At 35.7% G+C, this 21,083-nt stretch overlaps 1 protein-coding gene, 1 non-coding gene and 1 pseudogene across 2 annotated transcripts; 2 read left to right on the top strand and 1 right to left on the bottom strand.

Annotated features, from left to right (window-relative positions):
• The first annotated feature begins 365 nt into the window (after window positions 1–365).
• Window positions 366–9,725, top strand: LOC122449288 (annotated as a pseudogene).
• LOC122450711 lies at window positions 1,677–1,783 on the bottom strand. Its single transcript, XR_006272203.1, has one exon. It is a non-coding gene; the product is annotated as a U6 spliceosomal RNA (small nuclear RNA).
• A 9,738-nt stretch (window positions 9,726–19,463) lies between the features above and the next one.
• LOC122450424 (olfactory receptor 52A5-like) lies at window positions 19,464–20,414 on the top strand. The gene has a single exon (XM_043482758.1). The coding sequence runs from the start codon at window positions 19,464–19,466 to the stop codon at window positions 20,412–20,414; it is 951 nt and encodes a 316-aa protein (XP_043338693.1).
• The last annotated feature ends 669 nt before the right edge of the window (window positions 20,415–21,083 follow it).

The following is a 21,083-nucleotide window of genomic DNA, read 5'->3' as shown; positions in this document are numbered from 1 at the left end:
AGCACTGCTGATGACCATGAGGTTTTTGAGGACACAGATAGGGAATTGGAGGATTTGGCCAGATTGAAAGTGCAATGGGCTTCTTCTGCTGGTAGCGCTAGCTCTTAGTGGACCAGAGGAGGCTCTCTGGTGGCTTTTGTCTAAACTCCTTAGGTATTCCTTTTGTGGAATCTGTAGAAATAAACTAGAAGGCCTGGCCCTAATAGCTCAGGGGAAAAAAAGCACTTTTTCCTCACTGGCCGACCCTCTACCACCTCTTTTGCTATCATATACACTAGCGTCGTGGCACTCAGGAGGGACATCTTGGTTGCTGTTCGTCTCTTTATGACTCATTGCTTCTACTCCAGTCAGGACTACACTCAGGCATGCGCATAGACACACATAAGATGGATGCTCCCCCTAGTAGTCCTAGCTTGGGAAACATTCCAGGAAACTACTGCTACACCCTGGGTGGCATCAGAGGAAAAGGACAAATGAAATCAAAGGCCTTGGTGGTAAGGAAATAATCAATTTGGGATGACATCAGGTCTACCCCTGGTGCATCTCCACCCCTCCTCAGTGGTAGAACTGGGAGGGATGAGCAAGGCACCTGTGTCAGTAAGGGACAGACTAAGTCTGACCTGGGAAGGAAAGTTGTGGTGGAAAATCTGTCTACACCCCCAACTAGAGCAGGGAGGGACACCTCTGGTGGAAAGAAGCCATGGCTGTGGATGGCACTTTTTTCTCTTACAGATGGACATGGTGGCAGTTCCAAAACCACTCCTTTACAATGTATTTTTTTAAAAATCTGGGACAAGTTTGATCCCCAGAATTTAAGAAAGACACTCCTGATCTTCTTCTGTGATATTAAATGGCTGCAGTGTCCTTTGGAAGATGGGGAATGGCTGCAGTGTCCTTTGGAAGATGGGGAATGCTGGCTGGTTGAAGGATCTCTCAATTATAGTACTGTTTTACAAGTAGATCAGTTCTGTAGAAAACAAGAGAAATGGATAGAAGTGTCACATGTGTTGTTCTTTATCTGTCTGTGAGACATACCAGACTTATGTCCTTAGGGTGCAGATTTGGGTGATTTCCCAGTGAAAAATGCATTTACCATGGAAGCAAAAGCTATAAATGCAGGTACATAGTTTATTTTTAGAGACATAGCACAACAGCAAGTGGGAGAGCACACAGAAAAATGGTTTGTTTAATTAAGATAGAAGCAAGGCAGAGATGCACACCCAGAAAGAAAAGGTTTGTGTATCCTCCCTAATGATGATGAACTCAGTAAAGAGGTGGTTAAATCAACTACATAGGGCAGTTCTTCCAAGTCTTTTTCTTCTCTTTGGCCAAATATCTAGTTTCATTTTTCACACCTGACCTACCCTGGGACCTTCCTCTGGTTACTCACACAACCCTCAGTTAATATGGATCCCACTGAAAAGGTTTATGGGAGGGTGCGGCAAGAGTTATTATGGCCTAGCATCTCGACTTTTCCATCCCATGAAGGTTTTTCACATGCACAGTGTCTCCTTTTCTCCAAGGATGGGGAATGTGTGATCTCTTAATCTTTTAACAGGTTTTAGTCCCAGCCTGCCCTGCCATAACAATACCCAATGTCCAGTTACTTGCCCTTTTTTTTTTTTTTTTTTTTGCTTCCAACTGTGTTAGTCTCTCTTTATTCTTTTGTAAACTTCAAAAATATGGAACACTTCACGAATTTGCGTGTCATCCTTGCGCAGGGGCCATGCTAATCTTCTCTGTATCGTTCCAATTTTAGTATATGTGCTGCCGAAGCGAGCACTACTTGCCCTATTTTTTGTCATGGTCCATGCACGGGTTGAAAAAGAATTTCCAGACACGAGACAGAATGAGAGGAAGATAAAATTTATTAGGCTGAGAGATGCTGTTAGAACAGCAGGCTGGCTCAAGGGAGAGCAGACGTTGAACAGGGCTCCTTGGTCCATTTTTATATCCAGTGTACAAGAAGCAGGATAAGGTTCTTACAGTTCATTTGCTGATTAAATGAGGCACGTATATTGGGTCGGGGGAAGAGTAGGGCAAATGCCTTCTCCTTATACGGAGGGGAGACAGGTTATACTGCTCAGGAGGACCTGAAATTTGTTAATGGTTACAACATGGGGGAGGGAAGGATGATAAGAGTCTGTTTTTTCTGTTTCTGCATTTCAAGACCCTCTTTGGTGTTTTTTTGTTTGTTTGTTCATTTGTTTTTTTCCTGTTCTTTTGTCCGTGGGACACCACATTCTTGTCACCAGTTTTTATATTGAAGTGTTGCTGTTAAGTCACTAAGTTGTGTCCAGCTCTTTGCAACCCCATGGACTGCAGCACACTAGGCTTTCCTGCCTTTCTCTGTCTCCTGGAGTCTGCTCAAACTCATATTTATTGAGTCGGTGATGCCATTCAACCATCTCATCCTCTGTTTCCCCCTTCTTCTCCTGCCCTCAATCTTTCCCAGCATCAGGGTCTTTTCCAGCGAGTCAGCTCTTTGAATCAGGTGGCCAAAGTACTGGAGCTTCAGCTTCAGCCTCAGTCCTTCCAAAAAATATTGTTGATTTCCATTCAGATTGACTGGTTTGATCTCCTTGCTGCCCAAGGAGGTGTCACTGTCAAAATATAAACAGAAGTCCAGTCATAAATGTGTAGTCCTGGAGTCCATTTGTCTCTTGCTTCAGGAAATGTAAACATGGAGCTGGTGATGAATGAATGGCCTGGAGCTCATCTACTCACCGCAAGAGCTGTGAATAGGTGGTCAGTTGTAAATACCCAGCCTGGGGCCCATCTGTCTCTTGCATCAGTGTGACACTTGTGAGTTAAGTGTTTTTTTTTGTGTGTGTGTGTGAGTTAAGTTTTATTTGAAGCAAAATGAGGGTTGCAGACCAGGAGATAGAGTTCAGATAGCTCTGAGAAACTGCTTGAGGCAACAAGGGGAGGAACTAGGGTGTATAGGAGTTTTGCAACAAAAGGCAGGTGGTTGGGAAGTCAAAAGATTATTGTTAATTAAAGAAAATCAGATACCCCAAGATAAGGAAGTTAGCATTTTTCTATGTATGGAAAGATGCGAGAGTTTGAGCTCACTGAAATCATTCCGTTTAGATGTGCCTCAGCTATCAGGGGCTAATAGCCTATGTTTTCACATCCTGAATTTTCTCAGGGCTCACCTTAGTATGGAGGAAATGGCAGCCCACTCCAGTATTCTCACCTGGATAATCCCACAGACAGAAGAGTTGGTGGGCTACAGTCCACAGGGTCACAAAGAGTCAGACTTGATTGAGCCACCGAGTGTATCACCTTAGGGTGTGGTTGCTATCTGATCCCTGCTAGATGGCAGGTATTGTTTTCAGCCCTGAATTTCCTCAGGGCTCACTAACTTGTTGGAGGACTGTTAATTGTTGATGACTGTGATGTCCTTTATTTACTGATAAGGCAGGAAATATTCCATTTCTCTTAGAGGTAGTTGACAAGTGCCAATTTGTAGTTGGTAGGAGGTGTTAGTTAAAAGATACTCTTACTACCAGAGATTGGGATTTCAGGACTCAGAAGCCTTTATGAACAAACTTTGTAACTTTTTTACTAATTTACTGGTCAAGCTCAAACTTACTTCTTACTTATGAAGCACTCAAACCTAAGCTTCTCTGTCCTTTCAATTCCTCTCAAATTTGTTCTTTGTTAGCCTAAAATGTGTAAAAGCTTTGATGACTCCTTAGGTCCTGTTTTTATGAGACTACTGTGTGCATGAATTCAGTGTTTATTTTCCAGTTAATCTATGTCTATTTTATTGTACTCCAGCCACAAGAACTCTGCTGGTAAAGGGAATGATTTCCGCCTGCCTGACAGAATTATATTTATCTAGTATTTTGCTAGAAATGGCCCTAAGGGCACAGACTAGATCAATGCCCACCATACCCCCACCACTTATTATCCATAAAGTTAGGAAATAATTTAATTAGCTATTTCTAAAAAGAAAAGATCATGATAACTGCAGAGTTCCCAGTTCACAGTTTGATTTTGTAACAACGTTATTATTACTAATACCACATTCCTGAGAACTTAAAAAGTTCCCTCCCAGATTAACAACCCTTTTCCTATGTAAACAGCAAAGGCTATGTTAGCCAGTCATTGATGCCACTATAAATAATATAGTTTTAATTACACGTCTTGGGGAAATTATAGGAATTATGAATCAGTGTATTTTATTTTGTGTAAAATAGCACCTAAGTATAACCACAATACAAAATGCTTCTATGAGTCAGTTTATGTGAAAGACAGGACTCTTGCTTGGCAATTGCCTAGCTTCTGTTGGATAAAACTGACAACCAACAGAAGTGATTTTTAGACAAAAGAGATAAATATTTGGAAAAAAAATCCATGGGGTCCAAATATATATCCCAAGAGGTTTTAGATTAGCTCATATTGGAAAGACTAATTATTTTCATCACACTTTGTTTCATGAAGTTAAATTATGAGTCCTTGCATGTGCTGCAAATGATTTCCTGGGATGGGAACTGACTGCTTCTCAGTATTGATACATTCAATTTTAGTATCTATTCAAACGCAGAATAAACATCCTATGGTTTATGGGGGGGGGATTTCTTGACCCCTTATTTATTGTGTTAAGGGCAGTCTATGACTAAGACTGACTTTGCTAAAATTTATGGCGGAATTAGAATCACTAAGATTAAGGGAGGAAGACCCTGGAGCCTTTCAATGCTTTTTATATAATTATGATGTAATGATGATACCAAAGGGGAATTAGATACATTTTGTGGTCTGTAGAGATGATTTTGTCACTTGTAATCCTCAGAGACTCGCATTACCGCCCTTGTCAAGTGCTAATACTATTTTTGTTTTATACTTGCCTCTGGGAATGGATTTAATCTGCATAGAATGTAACAGCAGTATAAGTGGGTACAGATACATAAGAAGATTGGGGAGTTATACATGTGAGCATATACTCTTATAAGTACCTGTGAGAACTAGTGAGGAATATTTAGAGAAAATATAAAGAGAGCCTGTGTAAGGTATTAAAACTATAATTTTATAAAAAGGTTAAGCTCCAACTAAGTGTTCTTAGTAGACATTCTTAAAAGGAATTTATTATTTCATTTAGGATTTGATTTAGGACATGAAGGGTATTGAAAAATCAAACAGAGTTCCTCTTGGTCTGGTAGGTATTTCTTTTCTTTTCTTTACTAAACTACAGAAAAGTTCTTGAAATCTTCAACTAAAACAGATATCTATTGTTGCTCAACATAGGAAGCTAAAGCTGTAATGAAAACAAATGAAGCTTATACATCAAGATAAAAAGATTCTAACATTTTTCCTAGATTGACTCTCCATTTTTCCTAACCCTGCCTTCCATTTTCCCCTGCAGATATATAGCTGGCAGCAGGGTAAGTGGATTTGCATCTACATTGAAATTTGTATATATTTTGATGTTAATTAATCCATGGAAAGTTAAGCTATAACTGATTCATTAATTTTCAATGAGTTTTATTCATTAAACAGTCTATCTATTTCATTGGCAACACAAAGGACAAATATGGATATCTACTTAAGGAAATCAAGAGTTGTTTCATAGAGGAGGTGATGCTTGAGCTAAGAGTTAAATAATAAACAGTATTTGTTAGGTGGTAAAGTCATTGGAATGGAAGAAAATCTAAAAGAAACAAGATACAAGCATAGGAAAGTATAAAATACATGTTGTAGCATTTAAAAATGTTTTATAGAATTCCAAAATGCATTTCTTCACTACTAGTAAAGTTTGTAAGGAAGATTGAAGTGAAAGACAACAATAATATTAATAACATATAGTTATGTAGTGCTTCCTATATGCCAAGAATCATCTTAAGCATAATTTTTTAAAATAATGCTTTTAAGTGCTATTTTTCAAATAACCCTCTTATTACTCATATGAGGAAAGATGATTATTATCCCTATTGATTAGTTGTAGCAAATAAGGCCTAGAAAAGTTTTAATAACTTGGAAGACCCACATTGTTAGTAAGTGCTGGAGCTTAGACTTAATTTCCAAATCCATGTTCTTAACTACTCTACTAAGAATTTTTCCATGTAGATAAAGCATATACCCCTGGTAGTTTCATGTGATCTTCATGCTGGGAAGTATAAAGCACTACAGCTATTAATATATAGGTTTTTTTTTAATTATTATTTCATGAAAACAAAGACAAAATAATCTTTAGATTGTATACTAAAGCGTGAATTTGGAGGTAGAAAGATCTAAGTTACAGAGAGCTGTTAGTATAAATTTCAGCAATATAGTGCAAAAGAGACTGAAAAGGGAAATCCTGGTGATGAGAGAAGGGAATGGAGAGGAGTTCAGAGGTTGAATCTACATGAGTTAGCCATTAAATGGAAGAGAGACTTTTAAGAAATAGAAAATCATTTTTTTTTTCCCTAGAGAAACTTGATATTTTGCTGTCATTTATGAAAAATAGACATCAAGTTTCTCTCATAGAAGTCCTAAACTCACTGGTATATATTGATCATGTTGTTCATAATGCTGAATTGAAAAAGACTAACAGAAAAGTATGGCTTCCCCAGTGGTCAGCAGTAAAGAATCCACATGCAGTGCAGGAAACCAGGGTTAGATCACTGGGCAAGGAAAATCCCCTGGAGAAGGACATAGCAACCCATTCAGTATTCTTGCCTGGAGAATTCCTTTGACAGAGAAGGCTGGGCTACAGTCCATGCAAAGACTTGGACATGACTGAAGTGACTGAGCATGCATTCATGCAACAGAAAAAGATAAAGCCAGATTAGTCATTTACTACATTTTCCTGAATCAGATGGACTTATCCAGCCCCACCATTCCACAGTGAGGTCACCCACCATTGCTAATCAAAAGTAGAATCCACCCTTAAGGATGGTAATTGTTTCTCAGACTTTGCCTACTTGTTCCCCAGTTAGAAAATATACTATGTGTTTTTATACTTTTACCTCTTTTAGTTTTGAAAATCTAGATGGAAGATAATTTTGAAACCAGGAATTTCATGTATCAAACTAAAGTCACTGCGTGGTGAAAAGAAGAAGATTCTGAGATAATTTGTTGGATCGGACATCAACACAGATTCTGAAGTGGAAAAAGATGTTAAAAATCATTGAAAAGTATAAAAGCTATATGCTATCTATATTAATGCTCCAGGATTTTATATTTAAGAGAAAGATAAATTTCCAAAAGATTAAAATAGTGTTTTTAAAATGGACATTACTGGCAAATATATATAATGAAACATGTACAAATACTTCTGTGGCAAAAAGAATGAACTTGAAAAACAGGAAACTGAGCTATGCAATAATATCCAAGGGTAGCTTATAAAGGAAAAGGTGGTTAAAGGAGACATAAAATAAGGAGAGAGATGCATTAGGTATTTGGCCAGTCATCACATTTTTATTAAAAAAATAATTCAAAATGATTTTAATTTAATTACATAATTTCAGCACATTCATGTATTTCCTGTCCAAGAAACCCTTGCTTTTTATAATTTCTTCAAGATTGGGTTAGGTCAGAATATTGAAAACATTTACCCTCATCTTATTGAAGTGTAAAAATATAGAGAAAAAATTAGATTTTATGTTATAAATACCAATATGAAATATATGAGAACCAGTTATTTTTAATCAAGAAATTATATCTTAAGTTGAATCCCAGTGAATAAGTATAATTATTTATTCAGTATGAAATATATTTAAAGTATCTTTTTCTTTGTGTTAATAACTTTTCATGTATTTGACTAAAATAATAGTGATTAAGATAAATTTTTCCTGTACACATTTTCAAATAAAGATATTACTTATTAAGCAGAATTTAATAATAGAAAAATTCTTATGGTGTAAAATACATACTTTTTCCTTTGGGGATATTATTATATCAAGTAAAATTTTCCTGTATCAAAATTGGCAGTTCTAAATGTTCATAAGACATTTGATTCATGTATTATTTCTATTTTTCTAGCCCTAAGAGATGTGATTATACTCAAGTTTCTGGAAAAAAAAAAAATCCCTAGCATTACCTCTGGAATAGAGATAAGATTTAAATACTTTGTCACGTCATTTCTGTATGCTTGATATGTACATTTTTAACATGACACATAATATGACACTGCCCAGTAGATCATTGTCTCCTTGACATTAGGGACCTTACTTTATCAGTTCTTATCTAAACCAGTGCTTATTAGAGCACTTGGAGTAGTTAGTATGCATTTCTTTTTTGCTTGACCTCCTGGTTAAATGGTTTCTGAGTAAGGATACAAGAAAAATACTTGGAATCATCTTTTTAATATTTATTTATTTGACTCTACCACATGCAGAATCTTTTAGTTGCAGTATGTGGGAGGTGGGGGCGGGGAGGAGACGGGGACAGAGAAGATCACAAAAATCATCACTGAAAAGTGAAAGTGAAAGTCACTCAGTCCTGTCCAACTCTTTGAGACCCAATGGGCTTTGTAGCCCATGGAATTCTCCAGGCCAGAGTACTGGAGTGGGTAGCCATTCCCTTCCCAAGGGGATCTTCCCAATCCAGGGATCAAACCCAAGTCACTGAAATCTGAGACAAATCATTCAGGGAGCATGTATCTGCCTTCCCAGACCCACTTAATTGCTCCATGGAAAAATGTGTATGTCTGTCAAAATGCCATTTGAAACCACACTTAACCACTGATGTTATGAATCTAGGTGAGAACAGGAAACAGAGAAACAGTGAACACAAACCACCACCTTGAATCAGAAGACCTAAACCTGGCAGTTCTAGGCCAACAAGTTCCAGTTCAATGGCACACTCTTCACACCCTTGGTGCTGACACTAATTGGGATCCCTGGCCTGGAGTCTGTGCAGTTCTGGATCAGCATTCCCTTTTGTGACATGTACATCACTGCTCTATTTGGGAATTTCCTAATCCTGGTCATTATCAAACCTGAGCCCAGCCTCTATGAACCCATGCATCTTTTCCTGGTAATGCTTGGAGTGACAGACATTACTCTCAGTACCTGCATCCTACCAAAAATGTTAGGAGTATTCTGGTTCCACTCACCTGAAATACTTTTTGATGCCTGTCTCTTTCAGATGTGGCTTATCCACACAGTTCAGTGTATTGAGTTGGTATTCTGCTGGCCATAGCCTTGAACTGCTATGTAGCAATCTGTGATCCTTTGAGACAGGCAAACATTTTTATCCACAAATTTCTCACTCAGATTGAGGTTGGAGTGACACTCAGAGGAGGGATACTCATAGCTCCGTGTCTCATCCTCATCAAATATCGGCTGAAACACTATTGGACAACTGTGGTCTCCCATTCATACTGTGAGCACATGGCCATTGTGAAGCTGGCAGCAGAAGATATTCGAATTAACAAAATCTTTGGTCTGTGTGTGGCTTTCAGTATATGGTTTTGATGTGATCTTCATCATACTCTCTTACATTCGAATATTTGTAACTGTCTTCAATCTGCCTCAAAAGGAAGCTAGACTCAAAGCTTTTAACACTTGCATTGCCCACATCTGGGGACAACATTCCTTGAATTTAATCCCCTAGATTTCTTCTCTTTCTTTACACACAGTTTTGGATTCCATATTCCATCTTACATTCATATTCATCTATCAACACTTTACCTACTTGTCCCACCATTTCTCAACCCTATTGTTTATGGTGTGAAGACCAAACAGGTTCGAGATGGAGTGTCCATGATTTTCCACTCTAAGAATGCATCTTGAGCTCTCATTTATATCAAATAACATTAATTCAACCTGACAAACAGAAGTCTTTGGTGAGATTATGTGCTTTCTTATGTCATTATTTTTTTCTGAAATAGAGAGCTCTAGATTTTACATTTGTGATACTAGAGTTCTGATTTCGATTCAAATGTTCTAGTTGCATCCTTTCACACATAGTTGACCAGTTTTCCCAGCACCACTTGTTAAAGAGACTCTCTTTTCTGCATTGTATATTTTTGCCTCCTTTGTCCATAGGTGCATGGATTTATCTGTGGGCTTTCTATTTTGTTCCACTGATCTGTATTTCTGTCTTTGTGCTAGTACCATACTGTCTTGATGACTGTAACTTTGTAGTGTAGTCTGATGTCAGGAAGGTTAATTCCTCCAGTTCCTTTCTTCTTTCTCAAGATTTCTGTGGCTATTCAAGGTTTCTTGTGTTTCCATACAAAATGAATAATTATTTGTTCTAGTTCTATGAAAAATACTATTTGTAGCTTGATAGGGATTGTGTTGATTCTATAGATTGCTTTGGGTAGTATAATACAACTTTCTTTATTAAAAAATATTACTTATATATTAGATATTAAGTCAAAACAAGTATATTAAATGTTTATTCTTCTATGTTTAGTTAATCTGTTGTCTTCAATCCAAATTCACATTTGAACTTCAGTTGTATAATAATAAATCTATTACACTTTCAATATATTTAATATTTTAATGATATCATGTGTCTACTTTGTATGATATTATAAATGCAAATTATAAGTACATTTCAATGCATAAATTATAAATAGACAATGTTTAACTGAAAATTGCCTAGTGAAGATGTTTAAGACCTTAATTAAAATAATGATGACAATTAGTATATTCATAAACAACAGCATAGATGATTTTGTTTCATATACAATATAATTCATTACACTGATATTTTTATGCAATAGTATTGATGTCACTTCATATTTTTAAACAGAGGCTAAAATATCAACATATATTGTACTTTTAAGAAATGTCCCCAAAAGCTGTTTTAACTAAAAACAAATCTTCATAATTTCTTCCTCTGTGGCACTTATTGGGTAAATATATGCCAAGTACTTTCTAACACCATACATTAAAATAAACTCAAAATGGATTAAAGATCTAAATGTAAGACCAGAAACTATAAAACTCTTAGAGGAAAACATGGGAAGAACAGTCTCTGACATAAATCACAGCAAGATCCTCTATGACCCACCTCCCAAAGTAATGGAAATAAAAAGAAAAATAAACAAATGGGCCCTAATTAAGCTTAAAACTTTTGCACGATGAAGGAAACTATAAGCAAGGTGAAAAGGCAGCCTTCACAGTGGGAGAAAATAAGAGCAAATGAAACAAGTGACAAAGAATTAATCTTCAAAATATATAAGTAGCTCATGCAGCTCAATACCAGAAAAACAAACAACCCAATCAAAAAGTGGGCCAAAGAACTAAATAGACATTTCTCCAAAGAAGACATACAGATGGCTAGCGAACACATGAAAAGATGCTCAACATCACTCATTATTAGAGAAATGCAAATAAAAACCAGAATGAGACATCATCTCATGCCAGTCAGAATGGCTGCCATCAAAAAGTCTACAAACAAGAAATACTGGACAGGGTGTGGAGAAAAGGGAAGCCTCTTACACTGTTGGTGGGAATGAAAACTGGTACAGTCCCTATGGGAGAACAGTGTGGAGATTCCTTAAACATTGGAAATAGAACTGCCATTCGACCCAGAAATTCCACTGCTAGGTGTACACACTGAAGAAACCAAAATTGAAAGAGACACACGTACCCCAACATTCATTGCAGCACTGTTTACGATAGCTAGGACATGGAAGAAACCTACATGTCCATCGGCAGACGAATGGATAAAGAAGTTATGGTACATATACACAATGGACTATTACTCAGCCATAAAAAAAGAATGCCTTTGAATCAGTTCTAATGAGGTGGATGAAACTGGAGCCGATCATACAGAGTGAAGTAAGTCAGAAAGAGAAACACCAATACAGTATGTTAACACTTATATATGGAATTTAGAAAGACAGTAATGATGATTCTATATGCAAGGTAGCAAAGAGACACGGAGGTAAAGAACAGATTTTTGGACTGTGTGGTAGAAGGTGAGGGTGGGATGATTTGAGAGAATAGTATTGAAACATGTATATTACCATAAGTAAAATAAATGACCAGTGGAAATTTGATGCATGAAGCAGAGCAGTCAAAGCCAGTGCTCTGGGACAACCCGGTGGGATGGTGTGGGGAGGGAGGTAGTAGGGGGTTCAGGATGGGGAAACACATGTGCACCTGTGGCTGATTCACGTCAATGTATGGCAAAAAACCACCACGATATTGTAAATTATTCTCCAATTAAAATAAATTTAAAAAAAAGTAAGTTCTATATTTTAAGAAGAAACAACTAGTACTATAAGGAGGAATATGTATATGTATATATATATATGTATGTATGTTTCATGGTTTTGTTGTTAATTCTGTGTTCCCCAGATCTAATAGCTAAAATAATTGTCACACATGGATGTATAATTAGAAATGGACATGAAGACTTCTTATAGAAACTTTAAAAAGAAGATTTAAATTTAAAATGTAGCTATAGGCTGATTAAGACAGCTATTTATGGAAATTAGTGTCTTTGGCCTAATATATGATCAACTAATGACAAATGATAGCAATCAGAATATTTGGAGATGTGTATTTGGACCCTTGCCTTCATTCTCTATGCTACTTCCTGGTTAGCTCATGTTTACATCATATCCTTTGATAAGAAGGACATATCTTCATTCCACATAATGGATAAAGCATAGTGTCAGATTCGTAAGGGCAAAAAGTAGCAGTTTCTCGATCTTAATATTTTTAGATAATATAATTGATTTCTTTCACTCACCAGCAAAATCTTATTTTCTGTTACCATATCCCTTTACCCATTTTGCTCTACCTAACCCCCATCCCCTTTGCCTCTTCCCTTCTGGTAACCACTCCTCTATTTTTCTCTATCTATATGTTTGTTTTGTTTATCTTAGTTTTTATTATGGGCTCCACTGATAGCTCAGACTGTAAAGAATCTGTCTGCAGTGTGAGAGACCCGGGTTCCATCCCTGGGTTGGAAAGATCCCCTAGAGAAAGGAATGACAACCCACTCCAGTATTCTTGCCTGAAAAAATCCATAGACCAAGGAGCCTGGTGGGCTGAAGTCCATGAGGTTGCAAAGAGTCAGACACAACTGAGTGACTAACAGTTAAAGAGAGGAGTGTTTGAAAAATACCCTTGGGATTTTGACAGGAATAGCATTAAATATGCAAATTCCTTTAAGAGATAAGGGCATTTTGACAGTGTTAATTCTTTTAACCAAGAATACAGGATACCCTTCCATTTGTTGTGCATTCATCCACTCCTTTAAAAAAGTGTATTATAATTTTCAGTGTACAGTCTTTTCACCCCATTGGTTGAATTTATTCCCAAATTCATTTTATGTTTTTGTTGTAACTATAAATAGGATTGTTGTCTTGTTTGCTCTTTCTGATAGTGTATTTTTAGCATATGGAGTTTTAAATATTGATTTTGTACCCCACAACTTTATTGTATTCATTCCTTATTTCTAAAAATTTTTGGTGGAGTTGTTAGGGTTTTCTGGGTATAACATCATGTCATCCACAAATAGAACTTTACTTCTAACCAATTTGAATGAGTTTCATTTCTTTTTCTTACATAATTGCTTTGGTTAATATTCCAATACTACGTTTAACAGGACAGGCAAGAGTGAATATCCTTGTCTTGTTTTTGATATTAGAGGAATGGCATTCAGTTTTTCACCATGGAATGTGATGTTAGCTATGTGTCATAATACCTTTTATTATGTTGAAGTGCATTCTTTCTATTCATATTTTATTGAGGTGAGATGTTGCTACAAACTTAAATACTGTGTTTAGTGTCATACAAAAAGAGATCTGGCATGCATCAATTTTGACAGATTAAAAATCTGTAACATTCGTTTACTTTACCACAATTTCTCCAGAAATCAAATACTCTTTAAAAAAAAAATCTAGCTTAGAGCATCTTTTCCTGCATTTAAATTTAATTTCTAAGTTCTGAAGTTTACCCAATCCTGCCTCTACAATGGAGATGAAGAACCTTGCCTGAAGACTTCCATCACACTCATTCATGGAAGGCTCTTACTCTGTTTCTCTCTGTGTGTGAAACATTCATGATTGGCTCACGTCATTGTGAAAAGTCATTCCAGGGCAAGCTAAGGATTTTAATGACCAAGAAGACCAAATTTTTCACTTTACAGCTAGGGGAAGTAAGCTCAAAGTAGTTATACACGATAGTCATGAATAATGAGAAGTTTGTTTATCCTAAATTTTATCCAAATCAGCTCAGAACGCACAGACTAGATTAGTGCACTTGAACCAAACAAGAAGACAGAAATATGAGTATAAACTAACTGTATGTGCATCTAGACTATTCCATAGAGAGAAAATATTATGATAGTTTCCAACTTCTTGTTATAATAATAATAAAAATTACAATAATTTTAATACATTCATGGAGAAATTTTCCTTTCTTCATAAACCAGTAAGTATCCTCCCAAAATCAAAAATCTTTTTATTATGTAAAACATAAAATGGAATATTACTCAGCTTTTAAGAAAGAAGGAAATAATGCCATTTGCAGCAACATGGATAGACCTAGAGATTATCATATGGAGTGAACAAATAGAGAGAAAGACAAATATCATATGATATCACTTATATGTGAGATCTTTAAAAAATGAACTTATATACAAAGCAGAAATAGATCTAGAGACACAGAAATGAACTTATAATTACCAAAGGAGAAAGGAAAAGGGACAAATTAGCAGTTTGAGATTAACATATACACACTGCTAAATATAAAATACATAAACAACAAGGACTTCTGTATAGCCCAGGGCACTATAGTCAATATTTTGCAATAACCTATAAAGGAAAAGAATGTGGAAAAAAAGACCTATAGTTTGTGTATAACTGAATCGCTTTGCTATTTACCTGAAACTATCACATTTTAAATTAACTAAACTTTAATTTAAAAAAAAATACCTATAAGACCCAGTTTATTTGACATGTTGGGTAGTTGATCCTGTATGTTGGGAATTATCTAATATTGACTGGTCAAAATTGACTACCACCAAGGGGGTTTCTAGAAAGAAGAAATTTATATCTGTTAAAAAGAAAAAAATCCTTGGAATCTCCTAGAAAAGAGATTTCAAAAGTATTAGGGTCAGCTTTTATCACTATTTCCACTTTTCTCAGCCTTGTGAAGTGAAATTATGAGTCTCAGAATATACTGGAAATAGAGTCCTAGAATTGACACTTACTACTTTGTCCCATATTCATGCATTTAGAAGCCATTGAAAGCTGGAAAAATTATGCTATTGTTTATGATTTGTTATTAAATCGATTCCTCAGGAGAATTACATCATGCCCTTGCCCAACTGCTCATATAATATTTGTCCTTTGTTTATCTCACTGGAAACAGCTTCTTTGTAACTGCATGTGCAATTATATTACCATCCCAGTGCATGCATGCAAGAAGACTGAAGAATTGAGCTTGTGAGTATGTGTTCTTCTAGGTGCCTCTGAGCTCTACATAGAGAAAGGATCTAAGGAGACTGTGGGAAATTGGACTCTATAACTGTGCATAAAGAGATTCTCTTATGAAATCGCAAAAAGAGAATACTACTTTAGTTGTCAGGATTTCACCTAAGACATGAAAATAATAAATCATCTGAGTTCCTCTTGGTCAGGTTAACATCTTTCTCATTTCTTTACCCTTTTCACCCCTGATGAATCTCTTCATATCTTCAACTAAAGCAAGCATATATCCTACCTTTCGTATTAAAAATAATACTGAAATAAAAACAGAGGAAACTTATATACTAAGGTAATAGATTCCTAATATTTTTCTTTGACTAGTTATTTACCTTTCCTAATTCATCCCCTTCTCCTTGCAGATATACATCTGAAAACAGGGCAAATGAATTTGCAAGTGCATTGTTTTGCATATTTTTGATATTAAACATATCTGAGGAAAATAAAATGCTATTGCATTTCTTATAGATTTTTCAATAAATATTCACATGTTGAGGCCAGAAACAAATACTTTTGAATTTTACTTAGAATATCATGAGACTCTTCATAGAGGGGGTAATGATTGGGCTGAACGTTTAATAATCAATGGTATTTGTCTGATGGGAAAGACAAAGAAAGGGAAGGAGGAAACCTAAAGGAAATATAACAAGCAGAGGAAAGCCTAGTAAGTACAACTAGAATTCTAAATTAGCTTGCAGAATTCTAGCATGTATTTCATTATAGCTGATAAATTTGTTAGGATGATGATGTATTAAAATTGGCTTACTATTAATATATATATGAAAATTGTTTATCTTGTTGCTAAGCATTTAGTCACTAAATGTGTGACTGGGTCTGATGGAATGAATGGTTTTCCAGTTTTATTCTAGAGGAACTGAGGGGGGTTTCCTCCTGTATGTAATTATATAGAATTAAACACCTTTGTGTAAATCCTATTAAAGTATACTGACTAGAGGACAGGCAAAGCTGGATCAGAAAGATAATTGAATTTAAAGACCAAATTCAATTTGGCTTCTCCTTGATCGCTGAAATAGAGAGACTTCACCAACTTGAAACTCCTTGCATGAACATTTAGTCTCTCAGTAGCGTCCAACTCTTTGCGACCCCATGGACTGTAGCTGGCCAGGCTCTTATCTCCATGGAATTCTCCAGGCAACAATACCGAAGTGGGTAACTGTTTCCTTCTCCAGGGGATCTTCCCAACCCAGGGATCAACCTGGGTTTCCTGCATTGCAGGCATATTTTTTATCTTCTGAGCCACCATGGAAGCCTGTGGAGCTGTATAAGAGGCGGTTAAGCATATGTGTCCTGTGTTCAGGTTAGATTTATTGAAATATGTTTATTTATTTAGTCATAGTCAGTTGTAAGTGAAACTCTGAAGTTGAACAGAATGTCTGGGTAGAGAGCCGTTTATAATGAGAAGAAAAAGAACCATGGGGAAGAATATGGGTTTCAATGGAATTCAGGCCATCAACAAAATAAAGGGAGTCAGAAAAAACAACAAAAGAGGAGGGTGTCTTGAGACTGAAGGAAAAAAAAAGATAGACTGTGATTATAGAAACAAAATTTTTATTTTAAAGATAAAATAGTTTTAAGCACTGCACAAATAATCAACATAGAAGAGTCCTTTTAAAAATTCATTGTATTTGGATAGAGTATAATTTTGAATTTTCTTCAAATATATGAACTTTCAGGAATTATGGAGACAAAGTCTTATGGCAATAGTTTAAAAATCACTTAAATTGATTTAAAAAATTATAGCAAGTCATGGGGATTCATTCAGGATTATAGCATATTTCACAATGAGATCACAGCACCTATTAAAACAAATGTGTACAAACCTGAAATATATTTTATCATAAGGGAAATAACTGCTAAATTAATGCATGGTTAAAATACATGTTTTGAGGGAAAGCTAATAAGCATATATATATGTTTATTTATATATATACAATTTACCAGAGCAAAGGTAAAGGAATGATAATGAGCTGTGCTGTCAGTCATTTCAGTTGTTTCCAACTCTTTGCAAACCCCATGCAAACCCCAGAAGCAAGGAGATTGTGTCAGGGGAAAAAGCATGGCTAATATATTATACCATGAATATAAAGTTTGAGAAGAATGTGAATCAGGAAAAGGTAGTAAAAGCAGCAACGGTAAACTAAGACAATATGGACCTTGTATTAAACTTTTGTGAGTGTATAGGGAATTGAAAATGAAAGTTTAATGAGGGACAGAGAAATGGCCACAGAGATTCTTGTATTCCTTCCTCAACAAAGTTGGATAGTGATTTAGAAAAGCAAGCAAATAAGCATTTGAATTGCAGCTCTAAGGGACTAAGGGAATAGTATAATAATGCACTGCATTTTGGGCTCATTTACAAGTGGATTTCCATGATCCTGCAGATAATTTTGTGCAACCCTATTGGAAGAAGAGAATCTGTGATCAACCAGTACGAGTAAAAGGTAAACGTCATACTGGGTTGGTGTTCAGGGTTCTAGGAAATATTTGGAGAAACAGTCATATGAATGATGTGCCTATTTTCAATATGTGAGAGGAAAATAAACCTCCAAAGAATTTAAATAATGCTTACATATGGAAATTGCCCCCAAATGCCTTCAATAACATACACTAATACTTCCATGGACTTCCCTGGTGGCTCAGTGTAAAGTATCCACCTGCCAATGAAGGAGATGCAGGTTTGATTCCTGGGATGGAGGATCCTCTAGAGAAGAAAATGGCAACCCACTCCAGTATTCTTGCCTGAGAAATCTCATGTACAGAGGCACCTGGTGTGCTACACTCCAAAAGGTTGCAAAAGAGTCAGATATGACTTAATGACTAGAACAACAGCAAATCACTTCCATAGCAGAATGAATGGCGCAGACAGAAAACAGAGCTGTATGATAATGTCCAAAGGTCGTTTGTAATAAATATATTAACACTGGTTATTTCTCATTGGGAATCACATGATAAACTGAATTCCACTGAATAAATATAGTTACTTCTTCAACATATAGTATATTTAAAATTTTATGTTCATGGTTTTGATACTTTCTGATTTATTTTCCTAGAACAATATTGATAAAATAAATTTAGGTATATATTTGAAATATAGATGTTATTAATTGTTCAGATTTTGATAACTTGAGAAATAATCATAGTAGCTTTCAGTTTTTGGATATTATTGAATCAGGTAAAAATTTTCCCAGTTTAAATTTGTAGAAATAAATTTGCATGTGATTCATGTATCACATTTTATTTCAATATAAGTTTGCCTTATTTCTTTATTGTCATGTTACATTTTATTTTATGTTATTATCTCTAAAATACCTAATTTTATCCACATTTCTTAAAAAGTTTACCTGGGTTCCAACTTTGGAATAAAGACGATTTTAAATACTTGTTACAAACTTATATGTAACATATGCATACTTAGCATACTAATTGTCTTATATAATTATCACATTTAGATCATTGCCTATGTCTTCTTTGACTATGCCATTTTGTAACTTATTTTCCCAAGATCTAGAGCAACTTCTAAAAGTCTGTTACTATCATTACTATTATTTTACTTCTACTAGACTGTCCGAATGAATTATGTTTTTTGACTAAAAAACCAAAAAAAAAAAAAAAACCAGTTATGTTACACAGAATTTATGTTCTCAGAACTTGTTAGCTTAGCAGAACAAACTGCATTCAATGAAATACTGTTTAACTAATTATGCAAAAACCATAAGAATTCACATTGACTAGAAGGAGTGCTTCTCTCTATGGTGAGTATTTGTATGCCTCTGAGAGTGTATATGTTTCTATATATGTAACAGAAAAAGAGACAGAGAAATAGAAAACAGAAGTAGAAATTTGAGATACATCATTCAGGGAGACTGTATCTGGATTCCTGGACAAATCTAACTGTTCTATAGAAAAATGAATATGTCTGTCAAAATGCCATTTTAAACCACATTTAACCACTGATGGTATGAATTTAGGTTAAAACAGAAAATAAGAAAGGCACTCAGTACAAACTGCCATCTTGAATCAGAATCTCCAAACCCGGCAGTTCCAAGCCAACATGCTCCAGCTCAATGGTACAGTCTTCATGCCCTCAGTGCTGACACTGATTGGGATCCCTGGCCTGGAGTCTGTGCAGTTCTGGATCGGCATTCCCTTCTGTGCCATGTACATCGTTGCTCTATTTGGAAATTTCCTAATCTTGGTCATCATCAAATCTGAGCACAGCCTCCATGAACCCATGTATCTCTTCCTGGCAATGCTTGGAGTGACAGACATTGCTCTCAGTACCTGTATCCTACCAAAAATGTTAGGGATATTCTGGTTCCACTCACCAGAAATACTTTTTGATGCCTGTCTCTTTCAGATGTGGCTCATCCATACCTTCCAGTGTACTGAGTCAGGTATTCTGCTGGCCATGGCCTTGGACCGCTATGTGGCAATCTGTGATCCTCTGAGACATGCAGCTATTTTTACCCACAAACTCCTCACTCAGATTGGGGCTGGAGTGACACTCAGAGCAGGTGTCCTCATAGCTCTGTGTCTCATTCTCATCAAATGCCGGCTGAAACACTATCGGACCACTGTGGTCTCCCATTCATTCTGTGAGCACATGGCCATTGTGAAGCTGGCAGCAGAAGACACTCGAATCAACAAGATTTATGGTCTTTTTGTGGCTTTCATTATACTTGGATTTGATATAATCTTCATCACACTCTCTTACATTCGAATATTTGTAACTGTCTTCAAACTGCCTCAGAAGGAAGCGAGACTCAAAGCTTTTAACACTTGCATTGCCCACATTTGTGTCTTCCTTGTGTTTTATCTCCTGGGTTTCTTCTCCTCCTTTACACACAGATTTGGGTTCCATATTCCATCTTACATTCACATTCTTCTGTCCAATCTTTACCTGCTTGTCCCACCTTTTCTCAATCCTATTGTTTATGGTGTAAAGACCAAACAGATTCGAGATCGAGTGTCCAAGATTTTTCACTTGAAGGATGCATCTTGAGCTCTCATCTATCTTATTTCAAATAATACAAATTCAGTCTGAGAAACACTAATTTTTAGTGCGACTGTTTGCTTTCTTATGTTCATTTGTTTGCTGAAATAGAGAGCTCTAGATTTTACATTTGCAACACTGAAGCTCTGATTCCTATTCAAATAATTTCACTTGTATGAATACAGAATTACTTGGAGCATACATTTAGCCAGTAGATAACACAGAAGAAATTATGAAGATTTTGTTTTAATTAAATCAACTTTTAAGGACATCTCTTAAAAGTGCAACTAAATATTAATACATTTTTGCTTCTTCTGTTTAAAATATGAAGTGGCATCAATGCTACTGCATAAAAATGTCAGTGTAATGAATTATAATATATTGTGTATGAAACAAAATCTATGCTGTTGTTTATAAATATACTTATTATCATCATTATTATTGTATTTAAGGCCCTAAAGTTCTTTGTTCTGCAATTGTGTGTTGCACATTAAGTCTATTTATACCTTATACATTGAAACATATTTATATTTTATATTTATAATATTAAGCAATGTAAGCATATTTATATTAGTAAAATATTACAATCTTACTAAAATGTGTGATAGAGTTATAACTGAGAGTTAATGGAAGTGTTAAGTAAACATAAAAAACTATGCATTTAATATACTTGTTTTG

Source organism: Cervus canadensis, chromosome 11, assembly GCF_019320065.1.
Source record: "Cervus canadensis isolate Bull #8, Minnesota chromosome 11, ASM1932006v1, whole genome shotgun sequence".
NCBI classification, from domain to species: domain Eukaryota; kingdom Metazoa; phylum Chordata; class Mammalia; order Artiodactyla; family Cervidae; genus Cervus; species Cervus canadensis.
This window is presented reverse-complemented; position numbering and strand designations above follow the sequence as displayed.

Coding starts and splice junctions, on each gene's coding strand:
- LOC122450424 (XM_043482758.1), top strand. CDS start 19,464: ATGCTCCAGCTCAATGGTACAGTCTTCATGCCCTCAGTGCTGACACTG.